The following is a 14,449-nucleotide window of genomic DNA, read 5'->3' on the forward strand; positions in this document are numbered from 1 at the left end:
ATTGTGAGTCATTGGGAATATAATGTCAAGAATTGAGAGGGGGCAACTGTAGTAACATCCTAATATGGAAACTATTAGTACTTGTCAAAACTAATTTTAAAAATAGACTTTGCTCTTGATCTTGGGGTTGTGAGTTTGAACCCCACATTAGGTTTAGAGATTACTAAATAAAAAAAAAAATCTGAAAAAAATTAGACTTTGAACAGGAATGTAGCTGCGTGTATTTGGATCATGAAACAACTGACTTCTAAAGTTTCTTTCTTATCTCTGAAATCCTGCAACACAGGTTTCCTTTTCTATGGTAATTCCTTCAAGTCACTTTCTCTTTTCTTCCTAGTCTAGGTGGGTTTTACCCATTTTATGCTAACGTAACTTTAAGATTTCCAGGTTGGAGAATGGGGCTGAGCCTTAAGTCAGCTATTAGTATCCTGTGGTTTTTTATTTTCATTCTGCACAGTGAACAACTTACTTGATAAATGAATTGATTTCATCTGTTCATTTTATGCTTATCTGGGCGGTGCATTTTCCTAGGATTCGTATTTAGCTACTTTGTTCTGACCTTGTGCAGACCTAACCATGCCATCGATCTCCTGTTACACTTATTCCTATAGGTGGTAATTTTAAAGTTTAAAAAAACCTGAAAAGCAGAAGTTGAAAGCAAAGTGCTGTTAAATCAACATCCTCATTTCTTTTTTTAAGAATTGTGTTTTTTCTTAAATCTTACTGGATTTTCATTAAGATTTTATAATTATACTGAAATATTTTGAGTTGAAATGATATGTTATCTAGGATTTGCTTCAAAGTAGTCCGAGAGGGGAGTGAGAAGTGTGGAGAATAGGAAATTTATTTGAAACTAGATTGATCATGTATTTATAATTGTTAAAGCCAGGTGGTGTATATCTTGGTTTCATCATGCTATTTTTTCTTTCTTGTATGTTTGAAAATTTCCCTAATAAAAAGTTAAAAATGTATTGTTAGATATAAAGATAGATTGAATAGAAGCATTAAAAAAGCCAACTAAAATGTTCCTAAATCCATGTTGTTAATCTGCATATTGTGGAATGCTTTGCTTGTAGTCTTTTTATTTTTGTTTTAAGGACATTTCAACGACTACTTTTGACAGGGTTTGAAGATAGGTTGGAAAGAGGAATCTCAACATCACGGCCTTTAAATACCATCACAACCCCTGTAAGCAGTGTTTCGTATGAAGATGATTTTGTCTCCTCTCCAGGGAGTGGGACTTTGACAGAAAGAAAATCGGCTCTCGAACCTAAGTAAGGATATGTTGACATGGGATAAAATCCAAGGAGTGAGGAAAATTTACAAATGAGAACTGTGGTGTGACTATGAGTCAGTTTTGTTTGTTTAAAGATACATGTAGAGGCTGCATAGCATAGAGCTTATTAAAAACATGAGCTCTGGATCCGGACTGTCTGGCTTTAAATCCTGGCTCTTCTGATAGTAGTTGTTTGTCTTTGGGTATATTACTTAACTCCCTGTGCTTCAGTTTCCTTCTCTTTAAATGGGGAAAATAATTATACCTGCCTCATAGAGTGTTAAGAATATTCAATGAAATACAAAGTACTTAGAACACGGCCTGGCACACAATAAGCAGATTATACACTCTTAAGTCAATCTGTGAATCCCTGGTAGAGGATGGTATTGGGAAACTCTCCCATGGTATGCTAATATAAGATTAAGTAATAGTTTTCTATGATAGAATTGAGGATGACCTCGATAGATCCTTGACTCCTTGGTCCCAAGTAAATCAGTGCATTTTTTTTTTCCTAATTGGGAGAACATCTAAACTTTTTCAAGTCTTTGAAAAATAACAGTATTATAGTATTAATATTTGTTGGACAAAATGTACAAGGCACTGAGAGGACTGAAGGGGACTTTGCTTGTATTTACTCATAGCCTGTTGCATTAAATATTTTTGTTACCGTTCCTGCTTCAGAGAGGAAACTGAAGCATCCAGGTTATGTTACTTGTACAAAGTCATACAGTAAGTGAATCAGACTTCGCTAGAGAGAATCTCCTCCCTAAATTTTGTTACCATATGAAGTAATCTGTTATTACTCACATTCAATATAATTTTCTTCACAAATTACAAATTATAATTTGTATGAAATTATTGGGTGATCTTTTGAAAATTAGTTCTGTCTGGTTAAACTTACGAAAAGTTACTCAAGTTACAGTGGGAAAAGTATAGTTTTAACATTTGAACTCTAAAGAAAAGATTAAATTTTTAAATCAAAATTTCCAAAGATTTAATATCACCAATCAAGATGATTTATTGCATTTTATTTCTAGATTGAAGAACATATTATTGGGTGGAAAATAATTATAACATTAACATTAAACGATGAATTTGAATGGAAGTTGAGGCCATATTTTCCAGTTTCCAGCATTATATTTTTTCTTTTATGTGTCTGAATTACCCATTTTTTTATTGGTGTTTACTTCAGTAGACAACTCCCTTTAGATTTTTCTCAATAATAAATTGAGCCATAGGGAACAATCCAAGCTTATGATCATAAGGAAACAGAAAAGTGGAAGGCATCTTCTATTATAGTTATGTCCTCCTTGTGATTAAATAGATTTTAAAATATCCATAGTTCTAGCTGTGTTTTAAGACTTTTATTTTGTTCTTTAACCACTATTGCTTGTTCTTTGACAGTATTGGTGGTAGCAATTTGGGTATTCAGGAGGACCATTCTAGCAGAAAGTCAGCCTATGATCTGTCCTCTGTGGATGTTACCTCCCAGCACTCGTCAGGGGCCCAGTCCGCTGCATCGTCTCGTTCATCTACTTCTTCTAAAGGGAAGAAAGGAAAAAAAGAAAAGATAGAATGTAAGAGGAATTCTACATTTTTGATTTTTTTTCTCTTACCAATCATTTTGTGGTAGTGATCTAAAGTTATAATTTGATTCCATAAGAAGTTAGATGAATTTCTTTATGATAAAATGTGATAGTTTTCATATTTATCACTATAACAGTACCTTCCTGATATATAACAGTATAAATCCTTTGCTTAATACATTTGCAATGATAAAAAATTAAGGATTATGGATAAACAGTTGTAAAAGAAGTTTAAGTCCCCACTGATCCCCCTGCTGAGAGATAACTATTAACATTTTTGTGCCTGTTTTTCCAGTGTATACATAAAACCATGTACACGCACACACACAACCCTTTATTTAAAAAACAAATGAAATCATTTGGTTTTGCAACTGCTTTAAAAAAAACTTTAGAGTATATCCTGTACATTTCAAGCATAATACTCAAATTTTCTTATCTCTAAAATAAAGATGATATCAGTAAGTGGTATCAGTAGGTGCTTTGTGTGGTAATTTTGGAAGTATATGTGAAATTAACAGATAGAATGTATACATGCCAGTATTTGGCCACTGTAGCTGCCCTTTGGCACTCTTAAGTAATTCTGAATGATTGAAGAGAATATCTATCAGTCCCTTCAGTTCTGCTCTTGGCTATAATTTGCTCTGTAAGCCCAGACATAAGAAGATACAGTAATTAGGAAAAGCCCTCTTACACTCAAAGGATGATCCCTAGGGAATAATTTTGCTCCCCAAATTGTTTTTTCTAATTGTAAAAATTGTTCATTGACTTAACAAAACAAACCACAAGGGGAGTAGAAATCAGAAAAAAAAAAGAAAGAAAAAGAAAAAGAAAACTATTTAAAAATTAAAATCACCTATAATCCCTCTACTTGAAAATAACCAATGCTAATGTTTTTTGAACTTTGTTTTATTTTAACAATTGTGGTAAAATTTACATAACATAAACTTTATCATCTTAACCATTTTATTTTTTTAAGATTTTATTTATTTATTTGAGAGAAAGAAAGAGCACAGGGCACCTGAGTGGCTCAGTCGGTTAAGCATTTGCCTTCAGATGCTTCAGATGCTCCAGGGTCCTGGGATCGAGCCCCATGTCAGGCTCCTTGCTCAGTGGGCAGTCTGTTTCTCCCTGTCCCTCTCCCTGCTGCTCCCACTGCTAATGCTCTCTCTCGCTCTGTCAAATAAATGAATAAATAAATCTTAAAAAAAAAAAAAGTGCACAAAAGAGGGGAGGGTCAGAGGGAGAAGCAGATTTCCAGATGAGCAAGGAGCCTGATGTGAGACCCTATTCTGGGAAACTCCAGGATCATGACCTGAGCCAAAGGCCAGGCATTGGTTAACCAGCTGAGCCAACCAGGTGCCCCATCATCTTAACCATTTTCAATTGTACAGTTCATTGTCATTAAAAAACATTCAACTGCTGTGCAACCATCACCGCCATCCATCTCCAGAACATTTTCATCATCCCATATTGAAACTCTGTATCCACTAACTCTTCCTTCCACCCTTTCTCCAGTCCCTGCAAACCACTGTTCTACCTTCTATGCATTTGATTACTAGATACTTCTAGATGCCACATAATGGCATCATACAAAATTTGTCCTTTAGTTTGGCTTGTAGCATAATGTTTTCAAGTTTCATCTGTGTGTTGACTTACATGAGAATGTCTTTCCTTTTTGAGACCGAATAATATTCTGTTGTGTGAATACACCACATTTTGTTTATCCATTTATCATTTGATGGACATTCTGGTTTATACCTTTTGGCTATTGTGAACAATGTTGCCATAACTATTGGTGTACAAATAACTGTTGCGAGTCCCTGCTTTCAGGTTTTTTGTATCTATAGCCAGGTATGCATTTGTTGGATCAAATGGTATATCTGTGTTTAACTGTTTGAGAAAATGTTGTACTGTTTTCCATTGTGGCTCTGGCATTTTACATTTCCACCAGCAATGCACACGGGCTCCAGCTTCTTCACATCCACACCAACACTTGTTTTCTTTTCCTGTGGTTTTTTTTTTGTTGTTGTTGTTGTTGTTGTTGTTTAAGTGATAGACCTTCTGTTGACTGTAAAATGTTAAGATTTTTAGTAAGAATCCTTCCAGATAATTTGTAGGCATATGTAAATAAGAAATGTTACATGAGGGACCACATTTGTTTACATGCTCTTTCTCTGTCAGTAAATATGAATCACCCTTGCAAAGACTAGCCAGTGTTTTATTATTTTGGTATAATTTATTTACCAAATTGTTAGACGTTTAGGCTATTGTATTTCTTCTTTTCTATTATGAACACTGCTGCATTGAATATCTTATAAATGTATCTTTATGCATTGATCTGGTTCTTTTCTTTAAGGTGAAATTCTAGAATGAGGTAGTGGGGCAAAGAGTATGTCATGTTCAGAATTTGGGTACACTTTGCCAAATAACCCCTCAGAAAGCTAATACCACTTTGTGCTCCCATTATGAGAATGCTAGGAGAAATTATTACTTAATCATTAACCTAGTATAACTCTCTTGCAGATTGTTCTGAAAGTTTTTGGTGGCAATTAGACATCATTCTGATAGCACTTGCCAATGTCTGTCTTTTCTTGTGAAATACTGTTTCATTTGGATAAGCACTTTCATAAGTGTTCTCAGTAGAGAAGAGCTCCATGGTTCCATAAATTTGGGAAATGCTTTTAGAGTGAGACCAGCTTGTTTTCTGCGGGATTTATTGGTACTCCTAATATGCTAACATGCATTGTTTATTTTAGATGAGGATGAGGCTGCAGTATGAAGTATTTTCCAAATTTATTTGACCACAGAGTCATTTCTTCCATCAGCATGTTAATGCTTTCGAATTCAGCTGGACGTATTTTGGGAAATGCTGAACTTAACTCAGTTCTTTTACTTTGCAGTGGTTTTGCTTTGTTTTTTTTCTTTAGTATCAAACCTAAGGTTACCAACTAGTTATTGGCACAGTCTGGATTGTGACTTCTGATTCTTATATCTAGTTTATCTTCTACTATAATATACTGTACAACTTAAAATATCATGATATGTTGAATATATAACTATAAGCAATATGATTCAATATAGGTTTTTAAAAATTGTTATCTAAAACATAATTAGATGAAGTGTAGGTAGTGTTTTATGGCTTTCCGTTCCCTAATCTCCTCTCATAATGCCTTAAAAATTTCTACGTATTGTAGTTTAAGATTTCTTTTTTAATAATTTTTTATTTTTTATAAACATATATTTTTATCCCCAGGGCTACAGGTCTGTGAATCGCCAGGTTTACACACTTCACAGCACTCACCAAAGCACATACCCTCCCCAGTGTCCATTGTATTATATAGTTTATACAGCATTATCTAAAACTTAGTTTCTCCTTTATCCCTAAGTTCTAAAATTAGTGTAATTTTTGTTGTATATACTCCATCTGGTGGTGAGAAGTAGCATCTGCCTGCTCTGTATAAAAACTTCCCAACGTGGCTGCAAGTAGTTGGTAGATCATAGTGGTGATCATAAGAAAAAAATTTTTAATCTTAATTTAATTTGGAACCTATAAATATACTTTCATTTGGCAATCTTTTATTTATTTTTTTAAAGATTTTATTTATTTGAGAGGGAGGGAGAGCGTGAGCATGCACAGAGGCAGAGGAAGAGAGAGAGAGAGAGAAGCAGACTCTTTTGGAGCAGGGAGATCCCGGGACTCGATCCCAGAACCCTGGGATCATGACCTGAGCTAAAGACAGATGCTTTACAGACTGAGCCACCCAGGCGCCCCTCATTTGGCAATCTTTTAAAGTAGTGGCACATATTTCCTTTGTGTATAGATCCCTTGGTTGGAGTTCAGTTCTTTTTGCATAGTCTTTTGTATTGTCACAAATTTTGGTTGTTTGAAATGAAGAGCAGTTTTTAAATTGTGTATTTCTTTTCAAAGGCTAATAATGGGGGCCCTTATGTGGCTCAGTGGGTTAAGCCTCTGCCTTTGACTGAGGTCATGGTCTCAGGGTCCTGGGATCAAGCCTCGCATCAGGCTCTCTGCTCAATGGGGAGCCTGTTTCCCCACTCCTCTGCCTGCTGTTCTGCCTACTTGTGATCTCTCCCTGTATCAAATAAATAAATAAAATCTTTTTTTTTTTAAGATTTTATTTTATTTATTTGGCAGAGAGAGATCACAAGCAGGCAGAGAGGCAGGCAGAGAGAGAGGAGGAAGCAGGCTCCCTGCTGAGCAGAGAGCCCAATGCGGGGCTTGATCCCAGGACCCTGAGATCATGACCTGAGCCGAAGGCAGTGGCTTAACCCACTGAGCCACCCAGGCGCCCCAATAAATAAAATCTTTTTAAAAAGGCTAATATTAGATGAGTAAAGAAATGCATTTTTATTATGAAAAAATTAGAGCTATCCAGTATTGATAACTTGCTTTTAGTCTAGGGATTATAAATAGGTTTTAGATTAGAGAGTCCATTCAAACTGATGGATAATCATATAGATTATTTGCATGTGTCTCCCCCTCCCCACCTTTTTGTGGTAATGTGTTCAGCATATCTAATTCATGGTACACATCTTTACCTAGGTTCCTAGGATGAATTACTATGAATGAGATGAAATTTCTGGGTCAAGGGTGATCAAAAATTATTTTATGTATATTTTAAGTTGTTCTCCAAAAAGAAAATATCAGTTTGCACTCTCTTGAAAACAGTGTATAAGTATCCTTTTTTCTGTGTGCTGAATAACACTCAAGACTTTATTATTTTAAAAATACTTGCTAATCTGATAATGAAAAATGGTATCTTATTTGAGGTGGTTTTCATTTCTCTAATTGTTTATTTTTTCTTTTTTTTTTGTTTATTTTTTCATATGCTATGACTTTTCATTTTTCCTTTTTTAAACTAAATTTTATTATTTTTTTAAGATTTTACTTATATATTTGATAGAGATTGCAAGTAGTCAGAGAGGCAGGCAGAGAGAGAAAGAGGAGGAAGCAGGCTCCCTGCTGAGTAGAGAACCCGACTTGGGGCTCTGTCCCAGGACCCTGAGACCATGACCTGAGCCAAAGACAGAGGCTTTAACCCACTGAGCCACCCAGGTGCCCCTAAAGTAAATTTTAATGAAAAGTTGTTATCCAATTACTGTCACTATAGCAGAGTATATTTATTTATTAGTTTATTTTTTATGTGGTAAAATACACCCAATATAAAAATTGCCATTTTAAATATTATTTTCTTTCTTTGATTTTGTTTTTTTTTTAATTTTTTTAATACAAAATCTGTTTATTGGGATAGTTTCCCATTCATCTTGTTTCAGGGTGCTTTTATTGCTGCCCCTGTCTGAAGGAGCATCCTGTAATCCTTGCTTTTCCTCCTGGAGGCTGGCAGAGGACAGTGGAGCAGCCAACACACAAAACTACTGTTTGTGCCTGGCTAAAGACAGTGGTGACTTTTTAGCACACTGGGCACTTCACCTCCGTGAAGTAGGAGTTGGGGCTGTGCACTAGGTGCTTCCTCTTATGCTTCCTCTTCTCCTCTTCTGGAAAGGTGGAGGAGGTCCTTTGTGAGGAGCATGTTCTCATGGGGAGGTCATCACCACACTTTTTTTTTTTTTTTTTTAAAGTAGGTTCCACATCCAGCATGCAGGGCTTGAACTCACAACTCTAAGGTCAAAACCTGAGCTGAAATCAAGAGTTGGATGCTTAACTGACTGAGCCACCCAAACACTTTTTTTTTTTTTTAAGATTTTATTTATTTATTTGACACAGAGAGAGAGAGAGAGAGATCACAAGTAGGCAGAGAGGCAGACAGAGAGAGGCGGGGAAGCAGGCTTCCCGCTGAGCAGACAGCCCCATGCGGGCCCATCCCAGGACCTTGAGACTATGACCTAAGCTGAAGGCAGAGGCTTTAACTCACTGAGCCACCCAGGAGCCCCTTTAAATAAGATTTTTAAATAAGGGTTTTTAAAATAAGATTATTATTTTTAAATAAGATTTAAATTTTTAAGGAAGATTATTTAAATAAATTGTTAACTAAGATTATTTGGGTGGTTTTTGGTGGTGAGTTGAGTCAGTTCTCTTATCTATTTTGGATATTAACTCCTTATTGAATATATCCTTTGCAAATACCTTCTACCCCTTATTTTAACCATTCTAACTGTACAGTTCAGTGGCATTGAGAGGTTGGGTTTTTTCGTTTTGTTTTGTTTTTCACTGTTTGCAACCATTATCATATCCATCTCTGGAACTTTCTTTATCTTCCCATGGTAAAACTCTGGGCCCATTAAGTAAACACTGCCTTCCCATTCCTCGGTTGTTGCCTCCCTCCTCACCGGACTCCTGGCAGCCACCATTCTACTTTGTTGTCTTTGAATTTGACTAGACAATTTAACCGTTGCTAAGTGTATAGTTCAGTGTTATGAAGTACATTCATGTTGTGCAGCTGTCACTGTTGTCTATCTCCAAAACTTTCTCATCATCCCCAACTTAAACTCTATTCCTCTAGGTAATAACTCATTTTCCTCTCCCCCTTGCCTCTGGTAACAAATGTCTACTTTGTGTCTTTATGAATTTTCCTACACTAGGTGCTTCATATAAGTGTATGATCGTACAATTTAGTCCTTTTGTGATTGGCTTATTTTAGCATAATATGCTCAAAGATTCATCTGTGTTGTAGTGTGTATCAGAATGTCCTTCCTTTTGGGGCACCTGGGTGGCTCAGTCAGTTAAGCATTGGACTCTGGATTACAGCTCTGGTCGTGATCTCAGGGTTTTGAGATCAAGCTCAGCTTTGGGCTCCATGCTCAGCACCTTGGCCTGGGATTCTCTCTCTCCTGCCTCTGCCTCCCTCACCTCTCGTACGCACACATGCATGTGTACTCTCTCAGAAAAATAAATAAAAAGAATGTCCTTCAAGACAGAATAACATATCATTGTATGTAAATACCACATTTTGTTTATTCATTCATTGTTGAAGGACACTTGGGCTGTTTCCATCTTTTGGCTACTGTGAATAATGCTGCTGTGAACATGGGTGTGCAGCATAATTGTTTCCTTTTTCATTTTCTTTGGATCTTTAACCATATATCTACATTAGAAAATTTTTGCTATCATTAAAGTGTATATGCTCTTCTTTTTTCTGTTATTTTTAAATGTAACAAGTGTTTTCTCATGTTGCTGTTGAAACATAAAATCGGGCCGCACTAGACTTAAGAGTTATGAGACCCTTTTTTTTTTTTAAGATTTTATTTATTTATTTGAGAAAGAGACAATGAGAGAGAGAGCATGAGAGGGGGAAAGGTCATATGGAAAAGCAGAGGGCCCGATGTGGGACTCCATCCCCAGATTCCAGGATCATGACCTCAGCTGAAGGCAGTTGCTTAACCAACTGTACAGTTAAAATGGGTGCATTTTAAATTACAAAGTGCTAGTTAATTAATGATCAAGTTACTGTTTTCTGTGTAATTTAGACAACTCTTCAATTGTTGGAGATTCAGGTCAAAATTTTTTAAAGTTACACATTGTGTAGTTCTTGTCAAAAAGTTTTTCAGAATGATTGTATACTTCATTTGGCATTCGATACTATTTTTCTTCCAGTTCTGGGTTTTATCTTTAAAAGTCTGTTTTGGTTACTTTTTCATAGGGATAGAATAGTACTTCATTCTTACTCAATATGCTTGTCTTCTTTACCATTCGATTTAGCAATTTATTTTTTAGCAGCAAGTGGGAGGATGTTAATGGAAGAAACTTTTTTCTTCTTAAATGGAAACAGAAGGATGAACTACTTTATTTTATATATGAAAAATAATGTTAAAAGAAGTCTGATATGTACATTGCATTACTTTCTTGAAATACAGGTATCAATTATTTCTTGGTAGCTTCTGACATTGGGAATCAGCTTTATAAGAAATTTGCTTTATAGGTCTGGATTCAATCACTGGAAATGTTCAGAACTCACTTGTTGATGAGGACAAAGTACACTCTGGCTCAGAACGTGACTCTCATCAGGGAAAGAAATCTGGGACCAGTAGCAAACTTTCTGTTAAAGATTATGAGCAGACTCTTGACACTGATAGCATTTTGGAGGATCTTTCTGGGCATTCTGTAAGGTAATGTATATTTTATACCTGTGATTGATATTTAATTAAAGTTATAGCATCATTGATGTTCAGAGAATCCATTCAATAAATGCTATATTTTCTGAAGAGACTTTGGAGTTTTGTTCATAGTTGGGGTCTTTATATTTTAGAATATGGTCATCTCTCACCTAAACTATTACAGCCTCTCTCAGGAATGCTTTGCCTCCAGCACCATCCCCCTTTCTATTCTAACTGCCATTACCACTGTTGTTATCTTGAATCAATCCTCGGACCAACCAGCTGCTCTCCTTAGGCTACCTTGGGAGCTCACAGCTGCTCTGTAGATGAATTCCCAAGAACTTAACTTTATTTGAAGTGTTTCACTAGGCTACCACTGACTGTCTCATTTCTTTTCTCTACATTTCTCCTCATCTTTGTTCATCCACCCCTTCAACACACCTACATAGCATCCTTTTGTCTCATTACCTTTCTTCCTGTGAACTTCTCTCTCAACTTATTTGATGACTCAAGCAGATTTTGAAATCTCACTCTCATATTGTTTACAGAGAGCTTGCATACTATCTTTTCCCCTTCTTTTTAATATCATACAGTATTATACACTGAGCCTGTTGCTTATATATGATCTTTTGTGATTGCTTCATGTGCAGTTTCTATTCCTTTGTCTGCATGGCCTTTTATGTGCTGCACTAATTTTGTCCTTCTGGAAGTTTAAGCTCCGAGAAGACATGGATTTATTTTTTTCTTTTAAAACTGTGTGCTCTTTCTAATATGGTGTCACATATAGATAATTAACTTTAATGCTTTCATATTGTAAATCTTATATTGTTAATACTATTATTACTGTATTTAAAATTGAATTTTAATTTTTTTGTCAGAAAACTTTACCTTTCTTTAGAGATATTCTGATGATTTATTTCGCAAAATCAACAAAGTTAAACATTTCTAAAAAAGAATTCACAGCCAAATAAGTTTGATAAATGTCCTGTACTATAGTCTAGACTTCCCCTGCCACCTTCCTCACCTATGATCTGAGGCTTTGATGAAGAGATGCTCAGATTTTTAAAACAGTATTTAACTTATTTATTTCTTTACTTAGTTTGCTATAGCCATTCTCTGTCCCCAAGCTTTTTACTTTTCTGTCCTTTTTATTTTTTGAAAATTTATTAACATCGTTGGAAGCAGTTTTGGAAATGCTAGTCTAGATGAATCTTCTCTGCAGATCAAATACAAATTAAGCTTGTAAAACTAAAATTGAGATTCAGGCATACTTGATTTTGATATTGTGTTGGAATTCTTTCTTGGAAATCTAGTAAAAGAAGTAATAAATTCATTTTCTATTCCATAAATGAGGTTGTCAGACTATTAGAAATAGTAGTTCTCTAAATCATCAATAGTAAATTAAAGGTCACTTGTAAACAAGTGAGTGCCTCTCAAGACTACTTTTATTCAAATATTTATATGCTGGGTTTAAGAGAAATGTCTATCTTTGAAAACTATGTCCTGGTTTTATTAAAGCTAAAAGCAAACTTGTTTTATTATGTTAGAAATGTGTTAACTGTGCTAACATGTTTTATGAAGTATCTTCAAGTAATTTATTCAATAAATTAATGTTTAGTGCATGGCAGCATCTTTTTGTTATGAGAAACAGTAACTTTAATGAGTCTAATTTCTCAGAGAGGAGCTAGACATATGCCTTGTATTGAAATAAATACATTAAGAGTTATTTCAGACTGCTTATGAGATGTTACTTCTTTTTTAGAAAGTTGAGGAAAGAACTATAACATTAGAAGTAGATGAAAACAAATGAGTACATATAAAGAAAGTACTTAGAGATGGTTAGTAGGAAAAAAATTTTTTACTGTGAATTTTTGGGTTAAGAGGAATAACGAGATAGTGGATTTTGTTATTTCTTAATGTTTAATACAAAATGGTACTTTATTCTCTTTCAGAGATAGATTATAAGGCATTTTTTAAATGATAGGCTTGACATTACCTTTTATATATGGCTATAATTTTATTGCTATATGAGGTCTATGTATTTTTAAAAAAGTTTTGCCTTAAACTGTAATAAGTGATTCATTATATATGTACATTGTAGAAGAAAGAGTTAAGTGCCAGGTTAATTGCAACTCCTTTTCTGTTTTATTATTTTGGGCAGGGTTTGTGCCTAGCTCATTCACCATTTTAAGTCTAGCAATGAGAGCCTACTCGGTAGTTCATTCAACATGGCGACGATGTTTGAATGATTAAATGCCTGAGTCACAGCCTTTTAAATGTCAATAAAGAATGTAATATATGCTGTTCTTATGAATTGTTTAGCTGGCTCTTGAAATAGTTTTCCTTTTTCTAACGTCTTTATATGAAACAAAACTTCTAGTGTCTCATCAGACAAGGGAAGATCTCAGAAAACTCCAACTTCTCCCCTGTCTCCAAGTTCTCAGAAATTGTTGCAGTTTGACCTTCCAGGAACTTCATTAGAAAGATCTAAATCCTCGGTAATAACGCCTCCATCTGTAGCAGGATTTAAGCCTAATGCATCTTTTACCGATATGAACCTTGCTGCCAGCAGAACAACTGCAGAGACGGCTTCAACATCAGGCAAGTAGATCCGTGCAGTTGTCATTCAAGATACGACTTCTGTCCCTTAAAATCCCTTTTCAGTCGAACTATAGGAAGATGTTATCGCATCAAGTGAATGTGATTACTTTTTTAAGTATTCAGAATTGTACAGGAAAAGAAATACTGAAAAGCGTGAAACACTCAACAGTGGTGATTTTTCCCCTTGCCAGCCTAAGTCAGAACACACCTGGAAAATGTACACTGTGCTAATAAGAAGTCAGTCTTTACTGCAGTGGAAAGCAAGCTCGTTTGGGTTCTTAAGATGAAAAATGAATTTCAGAAATCTGAGAGGTCGTTTCTCTTACATTTGACAGTCACTTATGCCTTCCAGGTTCTAAGCGCTTTTCTCCTGCTGGCCTCCAGCACCGTATGGCAGCAGAACTCAGTTACTTGAGTGCCATTGAGGAGTCGGTACGCCAGCTGTCAGATGTGGAAAGAGTTAGAGGCATATCACTTGCTCAGCAGGAGAGTGTATCTCTGGCTCAGATCATAAAGGTATTTGTGGAATTTTCTCTTTAGCTTTCTGTGCTTTTTCTCTTTTCTTTGGTATTTAAAATAGTTTCAATGATGAGGTGAAAAACCAAAACTAGCACATAAAACTTTTACTTGCCAAGTAGAAAAAAATAGTCTTATAAATAGCCCTGGGGAAAACTGTCATATAAAGTACTAAAAAAGTTAAACATAGAATATTTGGTAGCAGAACAATAATTAAGTCATTGTCTCTCAAATATTTCATTTTCCTCTTCCTCTGTTTTTTTAAATGACTGTGAAAATCAGCTAATCAAGCAATTCTCAATATTTTCTTTTGCTGACAAGTCAGAGATAACTGACTTTTTATTGTTTTGTTTTTAATGCTTTATTTGTACCAAAAAGAAAAGTTTCTGAGTTCCAG

At 35.2% G+C, this 14,449-nt stretch overlaps 1 protein-coding gene and 1 pseudogene across 9 annotated transcripts in view; one reads left to right on the plus strand and one right to left on the minus strand.

Annotated features, from left to right (window-relative positions):
• CEP350 (centrosomal protein 350) overlaps window positions 1-14,449 on the plus strand; it is a 152,919-nt gene that overhangs the window by 54,243 nt on the left and 84,227 nt on the right. For all 8 annotated transcript variants that reach the window (XM_082701720.1, XM_082701722.1, XM_082701723.1 and 5 more), the window contains 5 exons: window positions 1,124-1,274; window positions 2,681-2,853; window positions 10,761-10,947; window positions 13,316-13,536; window positions 13,889-14,052. In XM_082701720.1, coding sequence (XP_082557846.1) covers window positions 1,124-1,274; window positions 2,681-2,853; window positions 10,761-10,947; window positions 13,316-13,536; window positions 13,889-14,052 — 896 coding nt within the window. The remainder of the gene's footprint in view (window positions 1-1,123; window positions 1,275-2,680; window positions 2,854-10,760; window positions 10,948-13,315; window positions 13,537-13,888; window positions 14,053-14,449) is intronic.
• LOC309849532 (small ribosomal subunit protein eS27 pseudogene) lies at window positions 8,165-8,414 on the minus strand (annotated as a pseudogene). The gene has a single exon. The product of its transcript is annotated as a small ribosomal subunit protein eS27 pseudogene (transcript).

The sequence above is a fragment of the Mustela nivalis genome, assembly GCF_964662115.1.
Source record: "Mustela nivalis genome assembly, chromosome: 16".
NCBI lineage: Eukaryota > Metazoa > Chordata > Mammalia > Carnivora > Mustelidae > Mustela > Mustela nivalis.